Raw genomic sequence first — 21869 nt, forward strand, 5'->3', positions numbered from 1 at the left:
AAATAATCTTTGACAGACTAGCGTCCTTTCAAGAGGATAAAAGAGGGTCAGCAATGTTCGGCGGTACGGTCCTTGCTTCGTACCCGAAAGGTACCAGGTTCGATCACCCGCTGCTGCGCTGTGTGGCTTGAGCAAGTCACCTCGCCCTACAGATGAGTAATATCGATGCAATGCACTTAGTTAAAATACTCCGAACTTCCGCCAGCTGGCTCGATATATCTGGCGAGCAGGACAGATGCGCAACATCGATGCTATGCGCTTAGTTAAAACACTCAGATCATCTGCCAGTTGGCACGATTTTTCTGGCATAATGATAGTTGAATAATATCGATGTTATGCACTTAGTTAACTTACTCAGAAAATCCGCCAGCCGGAGACAACGTACCACCACACACAATCTTTACCTTAAACGTTTAGAGAGTGATTGAAACAATTTAGTGAAAACTGCTCATAAAATATAGCTGGCTAAATACAATAACAAAAATCTTAGTGACTTCGAGTTCGTTCTTTTTATAATGTTTTGTCTTGTAACTATTTTATTCTTTTAATCATGGGAGGTAATGCCGTAGTCTTCGTTAACTCCTGGCCTCACCCTGGCCAAAATATTTTGTCACCATAAAAAAGTGGACAATGTGTTGTGTTCAATAGTTCAAACAATGCTATCTTTTATCTCCTTGAGCGCTTCTAATGACAACTCACTTTTCACTTTCATTTGGAGATGGTCGCCGTGTAGTTTGAGATAATCTTAAGGAAACGGTCTCAATATCACATGACAACATTTTATGAGGAAGTCACTCGTAAATCAACAACATCCATTTGTTAATACAGAACATTTTGTGTATGGCTGTCATTTGTTTACTAAAGGGGTTCAATAGTCGTGACGTCACTTCCCTCGTAATGACGCATAGTAACTGGTTCTAATCTATTGGAACAATGGCGGACGCCATTATCTCCATCTCAACACTTATAAAATACTTCTCTGACAGGCATAAAAGTGTATCCAGAGGAGAATATCATTATAGATCTGAGCATGTTTTGACTTTTATACATTCTGATCACATGACACGTGAAAAAGTTCTGAATAATAAAAAGGTCCGTTTTATTTTTGTTTAGAACCAGCTGCTGGTTGCTAGTTGGACGTGACATCAGACTATTGAATCCCACTGGTAGTATTTATTGATATTGTAACATTACATAGAACGACACATTTTGCCCACTGCTTGGCATATTTATGGCAAATCCGATAAACGACACACGCAAGAATATATGGCAAGGTAGGGCGCATGTAGCTCTTTGTCTACAAAATTTGGTATACATGTGATCACGTGGTGTAACTACAGGTAACTTTCCAGAAAAGGGCTTCACGAGGACGAGGATAAATAAAATATAACCTTAAATTTAAGTTCTACGTGTTTGCAAGATCCTACTTTTCGTTTCCCTATTAAAACATATTAGTGTCATATCGTACAACAAAACTCGCAGATGAGAGAGAGAGAGAGAGAGAGAGAGAGAGAGAGAGAGAGAGAGAGAGAGAGAGAGAGAGAGAGAGAGAGAGAGAGCTGGCGAACCATGATCTCCAACGTCGTGTCCGACATGGAACATCGGTAAAGGTAAAGTACAACAAAACTCTAAATATTTAATGTTGACGCACATCTCGCCATCAATCTGCCAGTTATAAAATAGCCATCTAACCGTTCATGTCATCATCTGAGGCCATGAACACATTAGAATAGAAAGACTCCAACAGTAATCACATGTTATTACATTTGAATTAGGTCATACATGACAGTTCAGGTTCACACTACACACATCTTTACACATTGTAGGTACGTGCATTGTGAATGGAAGCCGATTTGCTTGTTGTTGTGTGTATTCGTTGAATCTTGTTGAATTTCCATTGCTTTCGGAACCGTGGTTAATGGATAACATTTAAGAATAATTAAACGTATAGTTATGAAAAGTTGAGTCACATTCTCTCACCGTACTCAGGTGTAAAACAAGTACTTGACCGTTAACAGCGTTGTCTTTGTCGGGAAAAAAATGTGTTATCAGCGCATACAGATGCCATGGCTCGTTCTATATATTACGTGTTGGTGTTAGTCAGGGACACTTTGTAAAGCGATTAGAGCACGTTTAGTCGATATTGCTCTATATAAAAGCTCAAGATTTAATTATTTTTATTGTTGTTTTTTCTAAATACATAATGGCCTGAAAACGCCTTTGTCAAATATCTATTAAAACTCTAAAGATCCCAAAAACTAGACTTGGATTTTGACTAAAAGAGATTATCAATTAACCAGTAGATTTTTGACCAATCAAAGCATGGAATTTGTGACATAACCTCACACATACTCGGACAAACATAATTGGTTGTTTATAAACAGTAACGTGCATGAAATCGACCCCTCTCTGATCATTGTTATAGTTTTTATACCGCCAGATGGGTGACAAGTTATCACACGATTTTCACGACCAGATTATGAGCGTTTAAATTTACACATAATTTTCTGTGTGGTATCTACTGATCAATCGGTAGAACAATGAGTATTATTACTTAAACACAAACCACCGATAGTAAAATATGTTCTACCAATTCATGACGATTGTCCGAGAGGCGTGGTTATCTAGCTGTCTATTGTTATTGTGATTTTGTTTCTTCATTTAGTTGACAATAATATATCAATAGGCATGATCTATATTCCCTTTCAGTGTGCTCGAGGTCATTGGTCACATTGAAAATGTTCTCAAAGTGACCCACATAGTGAAAAGTATTCACAACTTTTGAAATATCTTACATCAGGATTGGGCGTTTGTTCAGCTTGACACATGTGTATGTTTACAACTTTCATAAACAAAGCAGTGTGTTTATATTTGTTAAGAAATATCCAATCGTTGGACATCAACAAATCATGTGATTGATGACTCGGTTGGACGAAAACCTGAATATAGATTGCTCCCGTTGATAGTTCCACTGAGACCTCTTGTTGCTTTGCCTGTCAAGCTTTTTGACATGGATGCCTTATAGATAGTTCGAAGATGACGTCACTCTTTGTTATTGTATTTTGCCATCCGCGTTTATGAGTAATGCTCACTGAACTGTATTAACCTGACTATAAACGTTCATGGATACACACAGTTTTATGTATTGGTCCGTTATACTTCCGGATGGCAATGTTATGAGCTTCTTAGCCAAGCGCATACTATCTATAGTATGAGTCTAAGTTATTCAATCAACATACACTGCACATCATTTTGAAAATTATGTCAGTTATCGTATATTGTATTAAAACCGACGTGCCATTATTTTTCAGGTCTGATAATCCAATTCATCATTCCTTATGGAAATTTTTTTTTAAGAACACAAAATATTGTCTATTACATCCATGTTAAACTAGGCCCATAAGTGGGATCGGATGTCAGACCTGCATATATGTACACGTCGATTAAAAATAATCGTTTAAACATTTCGGTGCTTTTATTTTTGCGTCTTTAATTAAAAATAAAATATATAATGCCCCCGAAATGGGCAAGATCTATATTACATTTCCATGTGCTCGAGGTCATTGGTCACATTGCAAAATGACCGACATAGTGAAAAGTGTTCACAATTTGAGAAATATCCAACACTACAATTGGTTATTTTGCTCAGCATCATTCATGCGTACTTTTACAACATTCATAAACAAAGCAGTGTGTTTAGATGCATTGAGAAATGTCCAATCGTTGTACAGCAACAAATCATGTGATTGATGACAGGTTGGACGAAAACCTGAATATAGATCGCTCCCATTAAACGATGACCGAAGATCCATAGCAATATAAAGTATTAGCCCATTACGTGGGACAAACAAGCCACAGATCATGAGCATCATTCACAAGTGACATGCAATGTTGTCAAGCATTCCCATGCTATTCCTTTATCGGTGTGTCTCAAATAATGGGATGAAAAATACTGACTTACTGGTCCTGACCGATTTGTGTGTTTGGCACGTACTAAGGATAGCTCGGGCCTTTTTGTTAACAGGAACTAAACAGTCAGTGGGTCGGAATGGGGTAAAGTGTAGGAAACGTTCTGATTGGTTAATGAGTAGTTATGGCCGAACTATCAATTTCTAAACAATCCCGGTATAGGTCTTTTCTAAAAAGGAATTAATTACCTATATTGGGTGGTTTTTAATCATTCTGTTTCGTCATTATAGGTTAAAAAGCAACATTTATGGTGAAAAATTTAAATTATCTCTGTTGATACCCATTTTACGACCTAATCTGGGGGTCTGATAATTAAAAAATATAACAATCTTGTGGCAAACATTCCACAAAAACTAATGAAGGAATGACCTCCATATTCTTCATCTTATCAATATTGTACCATAGTGTGTCACCATATAGAGATTTTACAGCTTTAGCTTATGAAATTTTTATTAGAACATTACAAAGTTGAGAATAAAAATGTTATGACAAAATTGATGTTAAAAATTCAGAATTAGGATTATAATTCAAAATTCACATATCTTATCAAAAAATATTTTTATGGCGACATAATACATTATCCCTGTCATAACTGTGGATATATTCTGACAATTTCATTGAATAGATTCTGAGAAATGTTTGACACAGTATCCCATACCCTTAGAAAAATGGCATTGAGAAAATAGCAAAATAGCTTCCCGTTTTTTACACTTTTCTTACTACCTGTACCATTTTCGACTGTGTTTTTCGTGCCGTTGTAGTCACTTTAAGAATTTGGACTTCAATTATATTATTTCTAAGATAATAAAATATCATTTTCCACCAAAATCTCAAAATCAATTTTTCGAAGGATTTTCCTATTAATTAGACCCAAACCACCCCTTAAACAGTAAAGCAATTCGTTTAAGGAAATATAATCAACCACTAAAGCCAATATTATATTATATGAAGACTTCTGAAAAGTAAATAGCTAATCATATAATTCTAATCCTTTTATATATTATGTTTTGTTTCAACAGGAAGGAAAATGTTGTCAATTTTGGTTTCTTGTTGCCTTAATGGCTCCGTCATCCATAGCGGCTAATTGCTGCAAGCATCGAGTGTTTACGGCGGACGTCACGAACGACGACACAACTTGGAGAGTGAGTTTTGATTACAACAAACATAAAATCCATTTGGATCTTGGTCGCATGGAAATGATTTATGACCTTAAAAAGAAAACAGTATACACTATAAAGAACGGAAAGTGTACAGAGAAAGACGATACGGGTACGAATCTTGGACGATGTCTCTCGAAGGACTCGCAACCCATATGTAATCCTCCGGAATACGCTGGACTACCGGTAATCGTCAATAATAATAATAAAAGAAAGGGCAAGCTTGTCTGTCTGTCTGTCTGTGTATGTGTATGTATGTGTGTGTGTGTGTGTGTGTGTGTGTGTGTCTGTGTGTGTCTGTGTGTGTGTCAACAGGAGGGAAATTTAGACAACTCGCAGCTATGAAAATTTGGTCAGTTCGTTAAAATGTTTATCATTCTGACGAAGGACGCTGAGACTTTTGTTATTTAATAATAATAATAATAATAATAATAATAATAATAATAATAATAATAATAATAATAATGATAATAATAATAATAATAATAATAATAATATTAATAATAATAACAATATTAATGATAATAATAATAATAATAATAATAATAATAATAATAATAATATAATAATAATAATAATAATAATAATAATAATAATAACAATATTAATGATAATAATAATAATAATAATAATAATAATAATAATAATAATAATAATAATAATAATAATAATAATAATAATAATAATAATAATCTTTATTGTCCAAATTAAAGGCAATTCATGTGAGGTAAACACTCTATTTAACCATGGCCGTGTTAAGATATGAGATCAATTTTGGTCGATCCCACCGAATTACGACGCCGTGTCGAGCAAAAGAAGCGGAAATACAACATTATTGAGCTTTTTTTATATAGCGCAATTTCCACTAAACGTGCTCAAAGCGCTTGACAAGGGATCCCTGGTCAACAGCAACATTTAACATGTAGGGCGGGACATGCCACCTGTTAGGCGATATTACAATTTTTCGGACAAAGACAACGCTGTTAACGGCCAGGTACTCATTTTACACCTGAGTACGGTGAGAGAATGTAAGTAAAGAGCCTTTTCCAAGGACTCAACTATACGCCGAGCGCGAGGCTCGAACCCAGGACCTTCCGATCCGAAAGCGAGTGTCATACCACTAGACCACATAGCCGCACATCATGGTTTGATGCGTTGAAATTTAACACTGATTAAAAATATATAGGTATCTAAAGAAGGAAATGCGATAGGTGGGGGAAGTGGGTGAGTAATCCGGAATGTCCCGAGTTCAAGCCCCGATTGGGTAAGATAATTAACCCCCAATTTGCTCACTTTGACAACATGGGTGATTCCTGTTGACATCAGACATCTTGTTTGATGGATTATCTACATCCTACTTGGAATGCCTAGACAACTGTATCTATGGTACTGTAGCGAAGGGCGTATTAAAAAGAAAATCAATAATTTAATATACCATTCCAATATTGTAGTGTACCACGTCAACAATTTAGTGTACTATTTAAATAATTTAGTGTACCATGTCAATTATAGCATACCATATTGTACATAATATAATATACCATTTCGTTGGTAATATCACAAATTTAATGCTCAAAAGCAATAGGTTTGTGTACCACATCAAAAATTTAGTATACCAGCATATTGATAATTCAATGTACCATATCGATAATTCATTGGGCCACATTGTTTATTGCATTTATGATTTTAAAAAAATTAGATATCGATATCAACAGAAATATGTTACCTCAATTTATTGGGTAGATACTATCATATCGATATTTCAATGTACCATATCGATAATTCATTGGGCCACATTGTTTATTGCATTTATGATTTTAAAAAATATATCGATATCAACAGAAATACGTTACCTACAATATATTGGGAACTGACCCTCTGATTCCGAACTCAAAGTCGATAATATCGATAATTCATTAGGCCACACTGTTTATTGCGTTTATGATTTTTAAAAAATATATCGATATTAACAGAACATTGTTACCTACAACATATTGGGAAGTGACCTTCCGACTCCGTACACAAAGATGATCGCTACGTTTGAAAGGGTTGACGGCAAGTGCTACCCTATCAAGATGACACAAACGAAGGACGGCGAAGAGGCTATGACTCGAACGATGAAATGGAAAATATTGAGTCCTACCGTTGACCCCTCAAAATTCGTGATTCCCAAAAATTGTATGCTAAAAAAAAAAATAATAAATAAAAAGATTTTGTTTTTTAAAGGAAAGAAAATAAAACCGCATTAAAATGAACTTATGTCCTAAAGCCAAAAACAATATTTTTTTTGTTGTTTGCTGGTTTGTGTTTCTTTTCTTTCTTTCTCTCTCTCTCTCTCTCTCTCTCTCTCTCTCGCTCTCTCTCTCTCTCTCTCTCTCTCTCTCTCTATATATATATATATATATATATATATATATATATATATATATATATTATATATATTGAATCGTGCTGGATACAAATGTGGTACGAATATGCTCGACATGTAGCAATGGAGCGAATTATTATTTTAATATTTACCACAATGTTGGAGTCATTCTACATCGATGTTTCAGACACAACGAACCAAACTCATGTAACACACAGTCCTGACGATGGCTGAAAACTCCTGAAACATCGATGTAGACTGACTCCAACATTGTTGTAAATATTAAAATAATATATATATTTATATGTATGTATATATATAATATATATATATATATATATATATATATATATATATATATATATATATATATACATATATATATATATATATATATATATATATATATATATATATATATATATTATTTTTTAAAAATATTTACCACAATGATTGAGGCAGTCTACATTAATGTTTCAGGCTTAATTTGCCATCGTCAGGACTGAGTTGTTTTGTTGACTGTTGTTGTTTCTTGAAGTGGTTCCGGTTTAAAGTTAATTAACAAGAATTTCCGCCGATGTGGATACGTTCCGTACATCTCACTTTTCGTGTTGATTGTGGCTTCATGAGGGTGCAATGTGCAGACACTCTAATAAATTCAAGCCCAAAACGCAAAAGGCCAAATACCCCCCCCTTTCCTCCCCCCCCCTTCCCCCCCTCCCGACCCCATTATACCCCTCCTCCCCCTCTTCCCTCACCCCCCACCCCCCCCCCCCCCCCCGCAACCACATTCCACTACAATATCACACACACACATGTACACACAACACACAACACACCTACACGCACACACACACACACACATACAAACACACACACACACACACACTCATAATATAAACATGAGAGCACATCACTATACACATCAAAACTAATCACCACCACACAGCGAAACAACTTTAGTTTGGAGTTTTCTACGGCCAGGACAAAATGGATTATGCCGACTGAAGAAGTGTGAGAAACACACAGAAACGAGTCGTCTCGGCAAAAAACATTATATATATATATTATATATATATATATATATATATATATATATATATATATATATATATATATTTGTATATTTGTATATACATACACATATGATATTTTTTCACCAGGGATTTGATTTATTCCACAAATAAAAACATGCAATTCAGTTTACAATAATGCTACTTGCTCTTGTAAACAATTGATACTCTTCAAAGTAACAACTTGTTACATTTTTAACCCTCTCCTTACCACCCATAGGAAAATCGTCACATTCGTTACGATGCAATCAACATTTTCTCATTCTAATTTCTTTAGTACATCATAATATTTGAACAAAAAGTTTGCTAAAGTTAAAATATATTATTAACACTATATTGAAGAGCTCGTTTAGCAGAAAGAAATATTTATAGCAAGAACTAACAGCTTTTGTGTTTGATTAAAATAAATCTATTTTTGTATAGGTTGGGTGTGAAGTTTTGGGGACAATCCTGAAAATGGCCGGTAAGGAGAGAATAAATCGACCCCATTGTAAAACCTTCTAAAGTGTTCACATTTATTTTGGCCAAACTTTCTCTCTACACTGATCAAAATATGACCCTACCGCGGCCACACACAAGAACAATACAGGAACGAATAAATTATTGACACATGTCCATAATTTAAAAAAAATGAATATTTAATAATAATAAATAATAATAATGTTAAAACCTTTTTTTGTCTAGAACAACGCTGCTCACCGTTGCTGGGCGACGTGTCATCGAACTATTGAATCCAATTTGAATTGTGTTTACAACTCCAATGGCAATTGATCTTTTTTTTATAATTCCCGGATCCAAACGCAGCTTTCAATTCTCTACTTACCAGCCATTTTCAGGATTTTCCAAAAAACTTCACATCCAGGTCCTGGGTTCGAGCCTCGTACTCGGGTCAGAGTTGAGTCTTTGGAAAAGGCTCTTTACTCAAATTCTCTCAATCTACTCAGTTGTAAAATGTGTATCTGGTCCTTAACAACGTTGTCTCGGTCCGAAAAAAATGTAATGTCGCCTAACAGGCGTCATGTACCGTCCTACATTAAATATTGCTGTTGGCGAGGGACCCCTTGTAAAGCGATTTGAGCACGTTTAGTGGATATTGAGCTCTATTAAACATTTTCCCCAAAACTTCACACCCAACTAACACAAACATATATTTTTTTTCACTCAGACATAATAGCAGTAAAATTCAATTTTTGCGATACATAATTTCTTTATCAAAACGTGCTCTATATACAACACACTGTTCATTTTCCTTAAATTTTATGATGTACAAAAGAAATTTGAATAAGGAAAATGTTGGTTTTATCGTAATGAATGTGACGATTTTCCTATTGTTTGGAATGAGAGGGTTAATATAGCATATTGAAGAATGTGTCCGAGTAAGAAAGACCCCCGCCTTGCCACACGTCGTCCTGACCGCTGGTCAGTCAATCAACCTGACCGCGGCCACAATACAGGCAAATATTATTGATCTCAAATTTGAATAAACAAACAAGAAAATAAAGGGTTTTATTTGAAACCTGCCCATAATTGAGCCTTTATATAGCGCAATATCCACTAAATCTGCTCAAAGCGCTTTACAAGGGGTCCCTGACCAACAACAACACGTGACATGTAGAACGAGACATGACGCCTGTCAGGCGATATTACAATTTTTTTCCAGACAGAGACAACGCTGTTAACGGCCAGGTACGGTGAGAGAATGTGGATAAAGAGCCTTTTCCAAGGACTCAACTATGCGCCGAGCGAGGCTCGAACTCAGGCCCTTCCGATCAGAAAGCGAGTGTTATACCACTTGAACATATAGCCGCACAATAAAAAAAAAACCAAACAATACATATTTGTGTATAAAATACAAGAAGCTGCGATAAAAATGGAGTATGAAAATGTTATTCTCAGACGGACTTGTACGGCTATGTGGCCTAGTGTTATGACACTCGCTTTAGGATCGGAAGGTCCTGGGTTCGAATCTCACTCGGCGCATAGTTGAGTCCTTGGAAAAAAGCTATTTACTCACACTCTCTCACCGTACTCAGGTGTAACATGAGTACCTGACCGTTGTCTCTGTCCGAAAAAAATTGTAATATCGCATAACAGGCGCCTAAATGTTAAGTGTTGCTGTTGGTCAGGAACCCTTTGTATAGCGCTTTGAGCACTTTTATTGGATATTGCTCTATATAAAAGCACGATATTTTAAAAAATCTCTGACGGACTTAAACACGTTCCACAGTTTCATGGCCGCCCGTTGAATTAAGTTTAAGATGCCCATTCTTCTTGGATCTTGTTTTATAATTCCCGGCATTTAAAGTGCTGTGAAAAATAAATCAATGAAATAAAATAAACTTCCCTTTATTCATACCCAAGGGAAAATTTGTCTTTTGGGTCTATTCCACGGGAAGACTGGAATAACCCTGGCGTCAGCCGGAGAGCAGCGTCACAAAGTGAGCTAGGGCCAGGTGACTTGCTTAAGGCCACACAGCACAGCGGCGGGTGATTGAACTCTGTACCTTTCTGGCACGAAGGAAAGACCGTACCACTGAATCAGGTGCCCCCCATAGTATGCAACTAATAGCAAGAATACTGTAATGATAATAATAATAATAATAATAATAATAATAATAATAATAATAATAATAATAATAATAATAATAATAATAATAATAATGATGATAATAATAATAATAATAATAATAATAATAATAATAATGATAATAATGATAATAATAATAATAATAATGATAATAATAATAATAATAATGATAATAATGATAATAATAATAATAATAATAATAATAATAATAATAATAATAATAATAATAATAATGATAATAATAATATTAATGAATATGATGGTGGTGATGATGATAATGATGATGATGATGATGCTGATGATGCTGCTGCTGATGATGATGATGATGATGATGATGATGATGATGATGATGATGTTGATTATGATGATGATTATGATGATGATTATGATGATGGTGATGATGATGATGGGTCACACAAATTGGCACAAGTCCCATATTTGTAGCTTTAAAATAAATGTATACCACCGAAATTGTTCCTATTAATAATTTTTTAAAAAACGAATCTACGTATCCAAATAACCAAGAAACACAACTCAATGTTAAGAATCGAATGTACAACGCAAGAAAGAGAGAGAGTTACCTTTCCTGATTCTTTCATTGAAAAAGCAAATAATCAGAGAAAGCAATTCTCTTGTGCGAATTAATTCTTTTATTTTAAAATTGAGATGCTTGTCTTGTTTTGTTTTGTTTATGATTTTTTTTTTGTTTCTTTTCTTTTTCCGTTGAAATAGAATTGTAAACAATATGAAGATTTGCGACAAAAACAATAGTTTTTGAGGACTGAGGAACTTTTAACATGACCAAAGAAACAGCAAGATAAATTTCCTTTTATCAAAATGACAAATTTATTGAGCAGCTAGTTTTACAATGCAAGCGAGGGTACACAGCATAAAAAGCGTACCCGTGTGAAGACTATAGGCATTAAAATCGCCCCGACAGTCGAGATAATAAATAAATATAAATAATTACTTACTTACATAGGCCGCCCCTTGGGGCGTCCATGTTGGGCCACAAGTCTTCGCCATTCTGTCCTGTCCTCCATAAGTGTACGCAGCTCCCGGCATGTTGAGCCACAAGTCTTCGCCATTCTGTCCTGTCCTCCATAAATATACGCAGCTCCCGAGTGTCGTCCATTCCTGTGTCATCTAGCAGACAGTCAATGTATGTTGTATTCTGCCTGCCTCTGCTTCTGATTCTCTCAGGTGGTTCCCATAATAAATGGGAAATATTAATGGGAAATATAAATATATATATTTTTAAATAAATAAATTCCCTTTATTCATCAATAAGGGTAAATTAGTCATTGGGGTCTATTCCAAGGGAACAACCCAGGCGTCATCCGCAGTGTAGCACCGACAGAGGTCGATGTGACTTGCTCAAGGTTACACAACGAGGCGGGTAGTTGGAAAGCAAAGATCGTACCGCTGAGTCACGCTGTCACTTGAAACATCGAGATGAAGCATATGCACAGACGCATGAAAGTGACACAGCAACCGGTCTGCTCATGTGATGATGATGATGATGATGATGATGATGATGAGGAGGAGGAGGAGGAGGATGCAAACCGTATACTTTAGCGATTCAGAACATACACAACTCATAGAGAAGAGATATGGCCACCTGCAATATCAAAAACAAACGTTTCGGGTACAAACCCTTCGTCAGCACAACAATACATAAATTAACGTGGAAAACAAATAAAATAAAATGCAAAATACCTTGTATCGTCTGCACTCAATGGTGGTTGCGTTTCATTGTATTTGTTTTCCACGTTAATTTGTGTATTGTTGTGCTGACGAAGGGTTTGTAACCGAAACGTCCATTGTCTGTATTGTTCCCATAAGAAGTCTCTACATTTTCACTCTTTCGTTAGTATTTTCACGATTACAGGCTTCAGGCAGCCCCTATCGTTTTCTAATGAAAAAAGAGCAGAAAAAGGCTGAGAAAAAATGGCTAATATTTAGTTAAAATTGATGAATTTAATTATGTATGTTTGTGTGTGTGTGTGTGTGTGAGTGTGTGTGTGTGTTTGTGTGTCCGCATCCAATTATTATAGAAACTCGGATAATGAGGGATGCGTTTGATTCTATGTGACGTGTCCGTTGTTCGCAATACCAAGTTATAGTTGTACGCCGAAGCAGTCCGAACGATCGACTGACCGAACACGTGATTAATTTTTTTCGTGTCCTCTCGTCTAATCTCGTCACTCTGGAATAGAAAGAGGAGGCTGAGCTTCTATGATATAACGCAATGAAAGTTCTGTCCGATGACTGGTGGGGGGATATCACCTCTCCAAAACTTACCTTATTATATGAGATCTTGAGATTCTTATCCAATCATCGATTGCTCGTTTGACAGCTCGCTTGTGAACAATTAGGAGAGCATCTCTTGATTTATGGACAGGCGGCTTTGCGTAAAGGCGGTGAGTGTAGTATACATCAAAGAGTACCGCTGACTGATGGGTAAATAGTGGTTGTGTAACCCAAAATCCCTGCCGACTCGACTGCAAGGTCTTGTAATAGTTGGGTCACCATCTCAACGTTCAGGAATTAATTAGTGAGGCAGGACTCTCAGTATATATATATATATATATATATATATATATATATATATATATATATTATATATATATATATATATATATATATTTATATATTTAAAAAAACAAACAACGCAATTAGTGTTATAAAGGCTTTTGAATCACACGAGATACATCAGTGTTCTCGTCGCATTGAGAATTGAAAAATGAGATATAAATCAAGAAAATCGACCGGACAATAATAGTGCATGGGCCAGTGGGCGAAACCCTCCCCCCCCCCCCTGGGGGAGTTTTCGCCACATGGTTTTTCTGAAATAGCAATATATCTTGAGTATCAATCCGGGTGTTACCGTTTTTTCAAGTGTCATTTACGAGAGTTACGGCCCTTGAAAGGTCATTAGGTGCAATTTTTTGTGAAATCGTTTTTGTGCATAAAATGGTTGTTTATCACCTTAAAGTTGTTTCACATACAATCAATAATGGAGTTTTATTGTAATTTCTCATTTTTTGCCTCATATCATAAAATATTTTACAAAGCCATATAGCGTTCTAAAATCTTTGATAGCCATTTTCTCTATAATTTGAAAAAAAATATATTACAGTGTACTTGTTTCCCTTCAGGATGAATAAACAAGAGGGAATTTGCACTAGCACAATTCAGGCATGCTTCAGGGACATATAGCACAAATTAATCCGGGTGTTACAGTTTTTTCAAGTATCATTTACAGGAGTTATGGCCCTTGAAAGGTCATCGGGTGCAATTTTTCGTGAACTCATTTTTGTGCATAAAATGATTGTTTATCACCCTAAAATTGCTTCAAATGCAATAAATAGTGGAATTTTATTGTCATTTCTCATTTTTTGCCTCATATCATAAAATATTTTACAAAGCCATATAGCGTTTTTAAATCTTTGATAGCCATTTTCTCTATAATTTGAAAAAAAAATCTATTACAGTGTACTTGTTTCCCTTCAGGATGAATAAATAAGAGGGATTTTGCACTAGCACAATTCAGGCATGCTTCAGGGACATATAACACAAATTAATCCGGGTGTTACAGTTTTTTCAAGTATCATTTACAGGAGTTATGGCCCTTGAAAGGTCATCGGGTGCAATTTTTCGTGAACTCATTTTTGTGAATAAAATGATTGTTTATCACCCTAAAATTGCTTCAAATGCAATAAATAGTGGAATTTTATTGTCATTTCTCATTTTTTGCCTCAGATCATAAAATATTTTACAAAGCTATATAGGGTTTTTAAATCTTTGATAGCCATTTTCTCTATAATATGAAAAAAATATATATTACAGTGTATTTGCTTCCTTTCAGTGATAAATAAACAAGAGGAATTTTGTACTAGCACAATTCAGGCATGATTAATGGGCATATAACACATATACATTTGTAACATTTGACCTTGCTGTAGCAAAGAAAGCTTACGATATTGTCTGGCAAAACCCACAGCTTTACAAAACAGTCATTATTCACCTGGGTGTCTTTCACACCATAATTTCATACCTTGGTGCCCTGGGAAAGCTCCAAAGTGGATCTGGTTTTGAAGAAATTGTGACTGAAGCAGGGCTATGTGCACATGGTTCTATGGATAGGGTTATGAGTGGAAAGAACTACAACAGGGCTATACGAGTGCATGTGTCTGTTTTGGAGGCTCTAGAGAGGCTTCTGCTTGCAAAATTTGAGCAGGACACGGATTCAAAACTCAGTAAAGACCTCATGTCTTACATAAAGGAATTCACCGAAGGAATTTCAAGCCATACAGCTAATAAAATTCTCCAGTCAATTGTGTATGCTGAGTTATTTTCCCAGTATGAAGCCTTCAAAGAGAGTGTCCGCTCAGGAAAGTACGGAAAAACTGCACAATACTGGATCCAATACATGGACAGAGTTTGGCTTCTCCTCCAGTTTCTGCGAGCTACAAAGACAAACAACTTTCTTCTTCATATATCTTGTTTAAAAGAACTGTGCCCACTGCTTTTTACCATGAATCACCACAATTATGCCAAGTATCTCAGTGTATATTTTGTGTCACTAGCCAACCTGATTCATTCCCACCCAGGGGCAGAACAAATGTTACAAGATAATGGATTTAGTGTCTCCAGATCAAGGACGCCTGCTGGAAGAATAGCAGTTGATATGACCATTGGACAAACAATAAACAAACATGCAAAGACAAAAAGAGGTATTGTTGGGTTCAGCAAGAGTCTTCCAAGCTATTACCGTTGGAGTGTTTGTTTTTGTTTTTGTTTTTAAGGGTTTTACCGCGCTTGCAACACATTAAGGTCATATCAGCGCCAGTAAAAAGGAAGAGAATAGGATAGTAAAAAGTTATAGAATTACAATTAAAGCACAAAAGAAAAGGTAAGACAAAGGGGAACGGGTTCAAATAGGGAACAGATGTAGATTCCAAGAGCACACCGTTAAAGTATTTAGTTTGAGATCACCTAAAAGTCTCATCCAGACACAAGCACAGGTCCCAACTAAGAGGAATACACTCAAATGTTTACCAATCATATAATATAATATGTAAACTAAACATAATACAATGCATAACAGAGAGATGATTTACAAGGAAAAAAATATCATCTCCCAAAACTATAACTATACATTCGACTGTTTCCCTCCCAGTCAAGAAACTCCGGCAAGGATCAGGACAAAACTAAGTAATCTCATTCCAAGACAATGACAGGAAACAATTGGAAAACAGGTATGGGGGGATAGAAGACACAGCATGTACCTCCCTGCCCACTATGGGAGCCGTTGGAGTGTAACAAGACACAATCGAGCAGAATATGTATCAGCAACCCAAAGAATGATCAGCAACAACAACTGTATAGATATAGACACCCACAAAGAATTGAGCCTTGCAGAAAAAAAAGACAAAGTGAAAAGCGAGTGCAAAAGATCCTCCAGGCATTTTCAGCATTTATCAATCCCTTTGAAGTTGAAGATGGTCTGGTCAGTCTAGCTTCAGGAATGAAAGTGCAAGAGGATGTTGCTGATGACCTGCTAGCCGTGGAAAAAACAGGAAAAAGATTGTTTGAAAGTTTTGTTGAAAACAGACTGAAGGAAAAGACTGTAGAATTTCACAAGCCATTAGAAAGGAACAAGACCAAGACATTTGCATCATTGAGGAAAGTGGTAACAGTGAAAAAAAAGACATGAACGTGGTCAAAATCAAGGCACAGAGAAATTTATTTGGCCAGCTTCTTGTTTTGTCCCAAGAGCACAGTGTTGATCTTCAAAAAGTTCTTGTAAGGATATTGTTTTTATGTACTTACTGCATCTTGAATCAAGAATCCCTTTTGAGTATCAATTATTCTTCATGATATAACAATGGGATTTCGTTCAAAAGTCTTCGGTAATGATGCTTCACTTGGGTTGTGAACAAATTAGTCTTTTTTCATGATATATCTATTGTTTTTACCACATCTTCAACTTACTTTTAAATGTGACAACTGGACATCAATACCATGTTTAAAAAGAATGAAAATTATGATGAATTTGGCATCCCACAAAGTGGAGAAAAATTTAAGGGTTGCGTACACTTTTAGTTTTTCCTGTTACGTAGAAATATGAAGGTTGTTGTTGAGGCTTGGGCCATAGCTTTCTTCAGTGCTACATTTTTAATGAACATGCTGTTTTTGGCCATATTTAAAATAATTTTTGTGTATCTCATGTAGTTCCATATCTGAAGCAGACGTCGGAGGTCATCTTCCGCCAAGCTGATCTATCTCTTGCCAGTTCTATTAAAGCAGCGCCACCTATCTCAGCTTCATCTGTCCAAGTTCTTATCCCTTTCAAATACGTTATTCTTTGTCTTCCTCTTATTCTTTTTCCATTCATCTTTCCAGTCAAGGCGAGTATTTCCAAACCAGGGTGGCGGATAATGTGTCCTAAAAATTCCATTTGGCGTTTGATGATTTTTGTTATCAGTGATCTTTTTCTGTTTGCCATTTCTAAAATTTCTTCATTTCTTTTCCTTTCCATCCATGACACCCTCATCATTCTTCTGTAAAACCACATTTCCACTGCCTCCAGTCTTTTAACCATGGTCTTGTTTATGGTCCAGCTCTCACAACCATATAGCAGCACAGACAGTACATAGCAATCCAGGACTTTAATTTTTGTTTTCATGCTAATATTCCTGTTTTTCATAATTGTATGCAGCTGGTTGAATGCATTCTTCGCCATACCTATTCTTTTCTTTATTTCAAATTTTTGTGTAAAACACTGAAATAGCCCATAAGTTTAGATATGACACTTCATGAGATTACTGACAAATTGTTTCAACTTTCTGTGAATCTATATAATATTTACAAATTGAAAGCTTGTGCACATAGTTTGATAGTATATTCAATTTCCTTCAGTTTGATACCCAATTTGCATATATTTGAAGTAATATTGTAGTCTCCAGAGCCTTTGAAATAAATGTTGTCTCTTTTTTGCAAGGGGACACAACTCACTTTTTTCAAAGAGCCATAACTCTCTTAAATGACACTTATTTTTACGGTAACAGTGAAATTTGTATGGCCAATAAGCTCTATTATTTGAAAAACATAGTGGCATAAACTCCCAAAGGGGGGGGGGGGGGGGGGGGGTCCCAGTGGCCTAAGCACTATAAAGAAATTATCATTAAATTTAAAAGAATTTGAGCAATATTTTTTTCAAAATCAATCTACTAGAAAAAAAATGTTATTTATAAGCCTATTTTTGTGAAACAAAGATAAATGTTTTCCTTTTTGCAAGCTGATTCAAACAATGTGGTTTTCAAATTTATCGTATACGTAATCATTTGGAAGCTACAGAGAAAGGTGTTTTTGTGTAATCCCTTTCACACACGCGCGCACACACACACACACACACACACACACTCACACACACATACACACACAACAAACATAATATACAAACAATACACAAACAATACACATCTCTGGTCATCTATTGCATATTATTAATGTTAATGTATTATACATCCCATGCGGATTGTCACTACACCCCCCCCCCACCCCCCCCCCCCCCCCCCAACGATTTCCACCATCCAAGTACCAGCGGTCTTTTCTCTTTGATGTCGTATCATGGTCTCACCGAAGACCAACACCCCTGTCGTTTGTGGGTCACCCCCCCCCCCCCCCCACACACACACACACAACTTCCCCCGTGATCAATTTATAATTTTTTCTCTCCGTATCTAGGGTCGAGCGCCACATGCACAATTATCTACTTACCTTGCCCCTCCCCTAACACATGGTAGGGTGAGGCCTGAGGTTGTCTCCATTCTTTCCTTCTCCGTTTCTTGTCAGCTGAAGCCAACAGCAACCCAAGCTATCCTCTATCACGTGACCTTAGATCCGATCCTGCATACCGCTTGAGAGACTTCACTCAGATCTCGTTCACGGTCACGTGAGAAGGCAAGATCCGTTCGGGTACTGCGTTCGGCGTCTCGATCGGCCCGATTTTGTTAAAAGCCTAACGTTACAAGAATGTGATGGCCAATCATGTCCTGTGTAAGTTCTCTCTCTCTCTCTCTCTCTCTCTCTCTCTCTCTCTCTCTCTCTCTCTCTCTCTCTCTGTATGTGTGTGTGTGTGTGTTTATATGTGTGCATCCAATTATTGTAGAACCCCTATGTACTCTAAATATATTTTGAGTCATGATCATACTCTCTAATGTCATAATAACATGAGTGCATGTACACACACACACACACACACACACACGCGCGCGCGAGCGCACAAACCAACACGCAGGCATATAAATACACCAATTCTCTCTCTCTCTCTCTCTCTCTCTCTCTCTCTCTTTCTCTCTCTCTATCTCTCTCACAAACACATACACAAATACGGTCAAACACACACACACACACACACACACACACATATGCACGAACATAGTTCCTGTCATCCTGTTCTTTCACATTCATTTAAAGAAGTGAAACATATGTATATGTTTTCCGCCTTTAAGCTAGAGTCATTTTAGTAACAACAGAGTCTATCCGGCGGACCCAAGACAGACTCTAAAGTGTTTTTGGCAGCCTTGAGTCAGACCCTAGTCTTTGGCCAGCGGACCCAAGACAGACTCCAGAGTGTTTTGGCAGCCTTGAGTCAGACCCTAGTCTTTGTCCAGCGGCCCCAAGAGTGTTTTGGCAGCCTTGAGTCAGAACCTAGTCTTTGGTCAGCGGCCCCAAGACAGACTCTAGAGTGTTTTTGGCAGCCTTGAGTCAACCCTAGTCTTTGGCCAGCGGCCCCAAGACAGACTCTTAAGTGTTTTGGCAGCCTTGAGTCAGATCCTAGTCTTTGGCCAGCGGCCCCAAGACAGACTCTAGAGTGTTTTGGCAGCCTTGAGTCAGAACCTAGTCTTTGGTCAGCGGCCCAAGACAGACTCTAGATTGTTTTTGGCAGCCTTGAATCATACCCTAGTCTTTGGCCAGCTGCCCCAAGACAGACTTAGAGTGTTGTTGGTAGCCTTGAGTCAGACCTTAGACTTTGCCCAGCTGGCCCAAGACACTCTGGAGTGTTTTTGGCAGCCTTGAGTCAGACCCAAAACTTTGCCCAGCGGCCTCGTGACCAACTCTAAAGCGTGCATCAAAGCTGCCAATTTATCTCTATAGTCTTTTTTGGAAGAGTCATTCTTGCGGAGTACACCGGTAACAGAGAGATTTGAACAAGAACATTTCAGTCCGAATGCCCTACTAAACGGCCACATAAGCTCCACAACGAAATATAGTTTTGATATGATTTCTCAACTCTCTCCTTACCGGCCATTTTCCAGATTTTCCCAAAAAGTTCACACCCAACCTATACAAAAATAAATGTATTTACTCAAACACAAAATCTGTTCTTGTTATACATATTTGTCTCGCTAAACGTGTTCTTCAACTCAGTGTTAATATATTTTAACTATAGCAACATTTTTTCCAAATATTATGATGTACAAAACAAATCAGAATGAGAAAAATGTTGGCTGGACCCTCACCTTGCCAAAATCTATCACCAAGGACTTAATGGAAGAAATCGCGCGGAGTCCCAGGTTTGACAGCTTTTGCCATAATGATGGTCATAGAATTCGAAGGATATTTGAAGGACGAGCTATTTGGACACTTTTAAAATAGGAATTTCTCCAGAATACGGGAGTTGAGTGATTAATGGGCGACAATCTCTCTCTCTCTCTCTCTCTCTCTCTCTCTCTCTCTCTCTCTCTCTCTCTCTCTCTCTCCGTCTTGTATATTTTGAGTGTTGTTACTTGCGAGTATTCAAAAAATAACAAAATACCAAACACGGAACGTTCGGGCTCAAAACCCTTCTTCAACCAACCACACTAAAAACAAACAATAAAGACATAAATACATTACTAAATTCCAGATAGACGACATAGATAGTTGTAGGTCCTCTCTGTAGAAAAATCATTGCAAGCTGTTTCCGTGTAATCAGTGCCATCATAAGATGGAAAATCTAAACCAAATTTAGGCCAAGATCCATTACAACAAATCGAAAACATTATCTTGAAAAATACATATCACTATGTCTTTGGCAGAAAATAGACGGAAATGATTAGTATTTTTATTGAGAAGAGTAAACATGTTCAAAATTGTATTGTTTATCATTTTCTTAGCAGCGACGTTTACTTATTTGCAGGTCTAATTACCCAAATTGTTATGGTCTCATTGTTGTACGAAAATAATCTCAAACCAACGTAAAATGATGTCCATTACAACAATGTTAAAACCATACCATGTATGTATTCGGCTATCATTACAACAATGTTAAAACCATACCATGTATGTATTCGGCTATCATTACAACAATGTTAAAACCATACCATGTATGTATTCGGCTATCATTACAACAATGTTAAAACCATACCATGTATGTATTCGGCTATCATTACAACAATGTTAAAACCATACCATGTATGTATTCGGCTATCATTACAACAATGTTAAAACCATACCATGTATGTATTCGGCTATCATTACAACAATGAATGTTAAAACCATACCATGTATGTGTTCGGCTACCAGACCTGTCAATATGTTTACATTGCTTCGAACCCTTCCTTGAAAGATAATGACAATGATAAATGTAAAGTGTTTGTAGATTTGTCAATAAGGGGTGTTACCGATGTAAAAATGTTTGCATGTTTGATTATCAAATTGCA

The 21869-nt window shown here is 36.5% G+C and overlaps 1 protein-coding gene across 1 annotated transcript; it reads left to right on the top strand.

The window, feature by feature from the left end:
• Positions 1–1836: 1836 nt before the first annotated feature.
• On the top strand, positions 1837–7393 carry LOC144960795 (uncharacterized). Its single transcript, XM_078894139.1, has 3 exons — positions 1837–1960; positions 4989–5312; positions 7100–7393. Exons 2-3 carry the CDS (start codon positions 5028–5030, stop codon positions 7373–7375), a joined length of 561 nt encoding a protein of 186 aa, XP_078750265.1. The 5' UTR covers positions 1837–1960; positions 4989–5027; the 3' UTR covers positions 7376–7393.
• The last annotated feature ends 14476 nt before the right edge of the window (positions 7394–21869 follow it).

The sequence above is a fragment of the Berghia stephanieae genome, chromosome 15 (genome assembly GCF_034508935.2).
Source record: "Berghia stephanieae isolate SIO BIC M18660-M18661 chromosome 15, UCSD_Bste_1.3, whole genome shotgun sequence".
Lineage (NCBI taxonomy): Eukaryota > Metazoa > Mollusca > Gastropoda > Nudibranchia > Aeolidiidae > Berghia > Berghia stephanieae.

Excerpts from the sequence above, each read along its gene's own strand:
- LOC144960795 (XM_078894139.1), top strand. The coding sequence starts at position 5,028 with ATGGCTCCGTCATCCATAGCGGCTAATTGCTGCAAGCATCGAGTGTTT. Across the intron at positions 5,313-7,099 it reads CGGAATACGCTGGACTACCG|AACATTGTTACCTACAACAT; the intron begins GTAATCGTCAAT and ends CGATATTAACAG.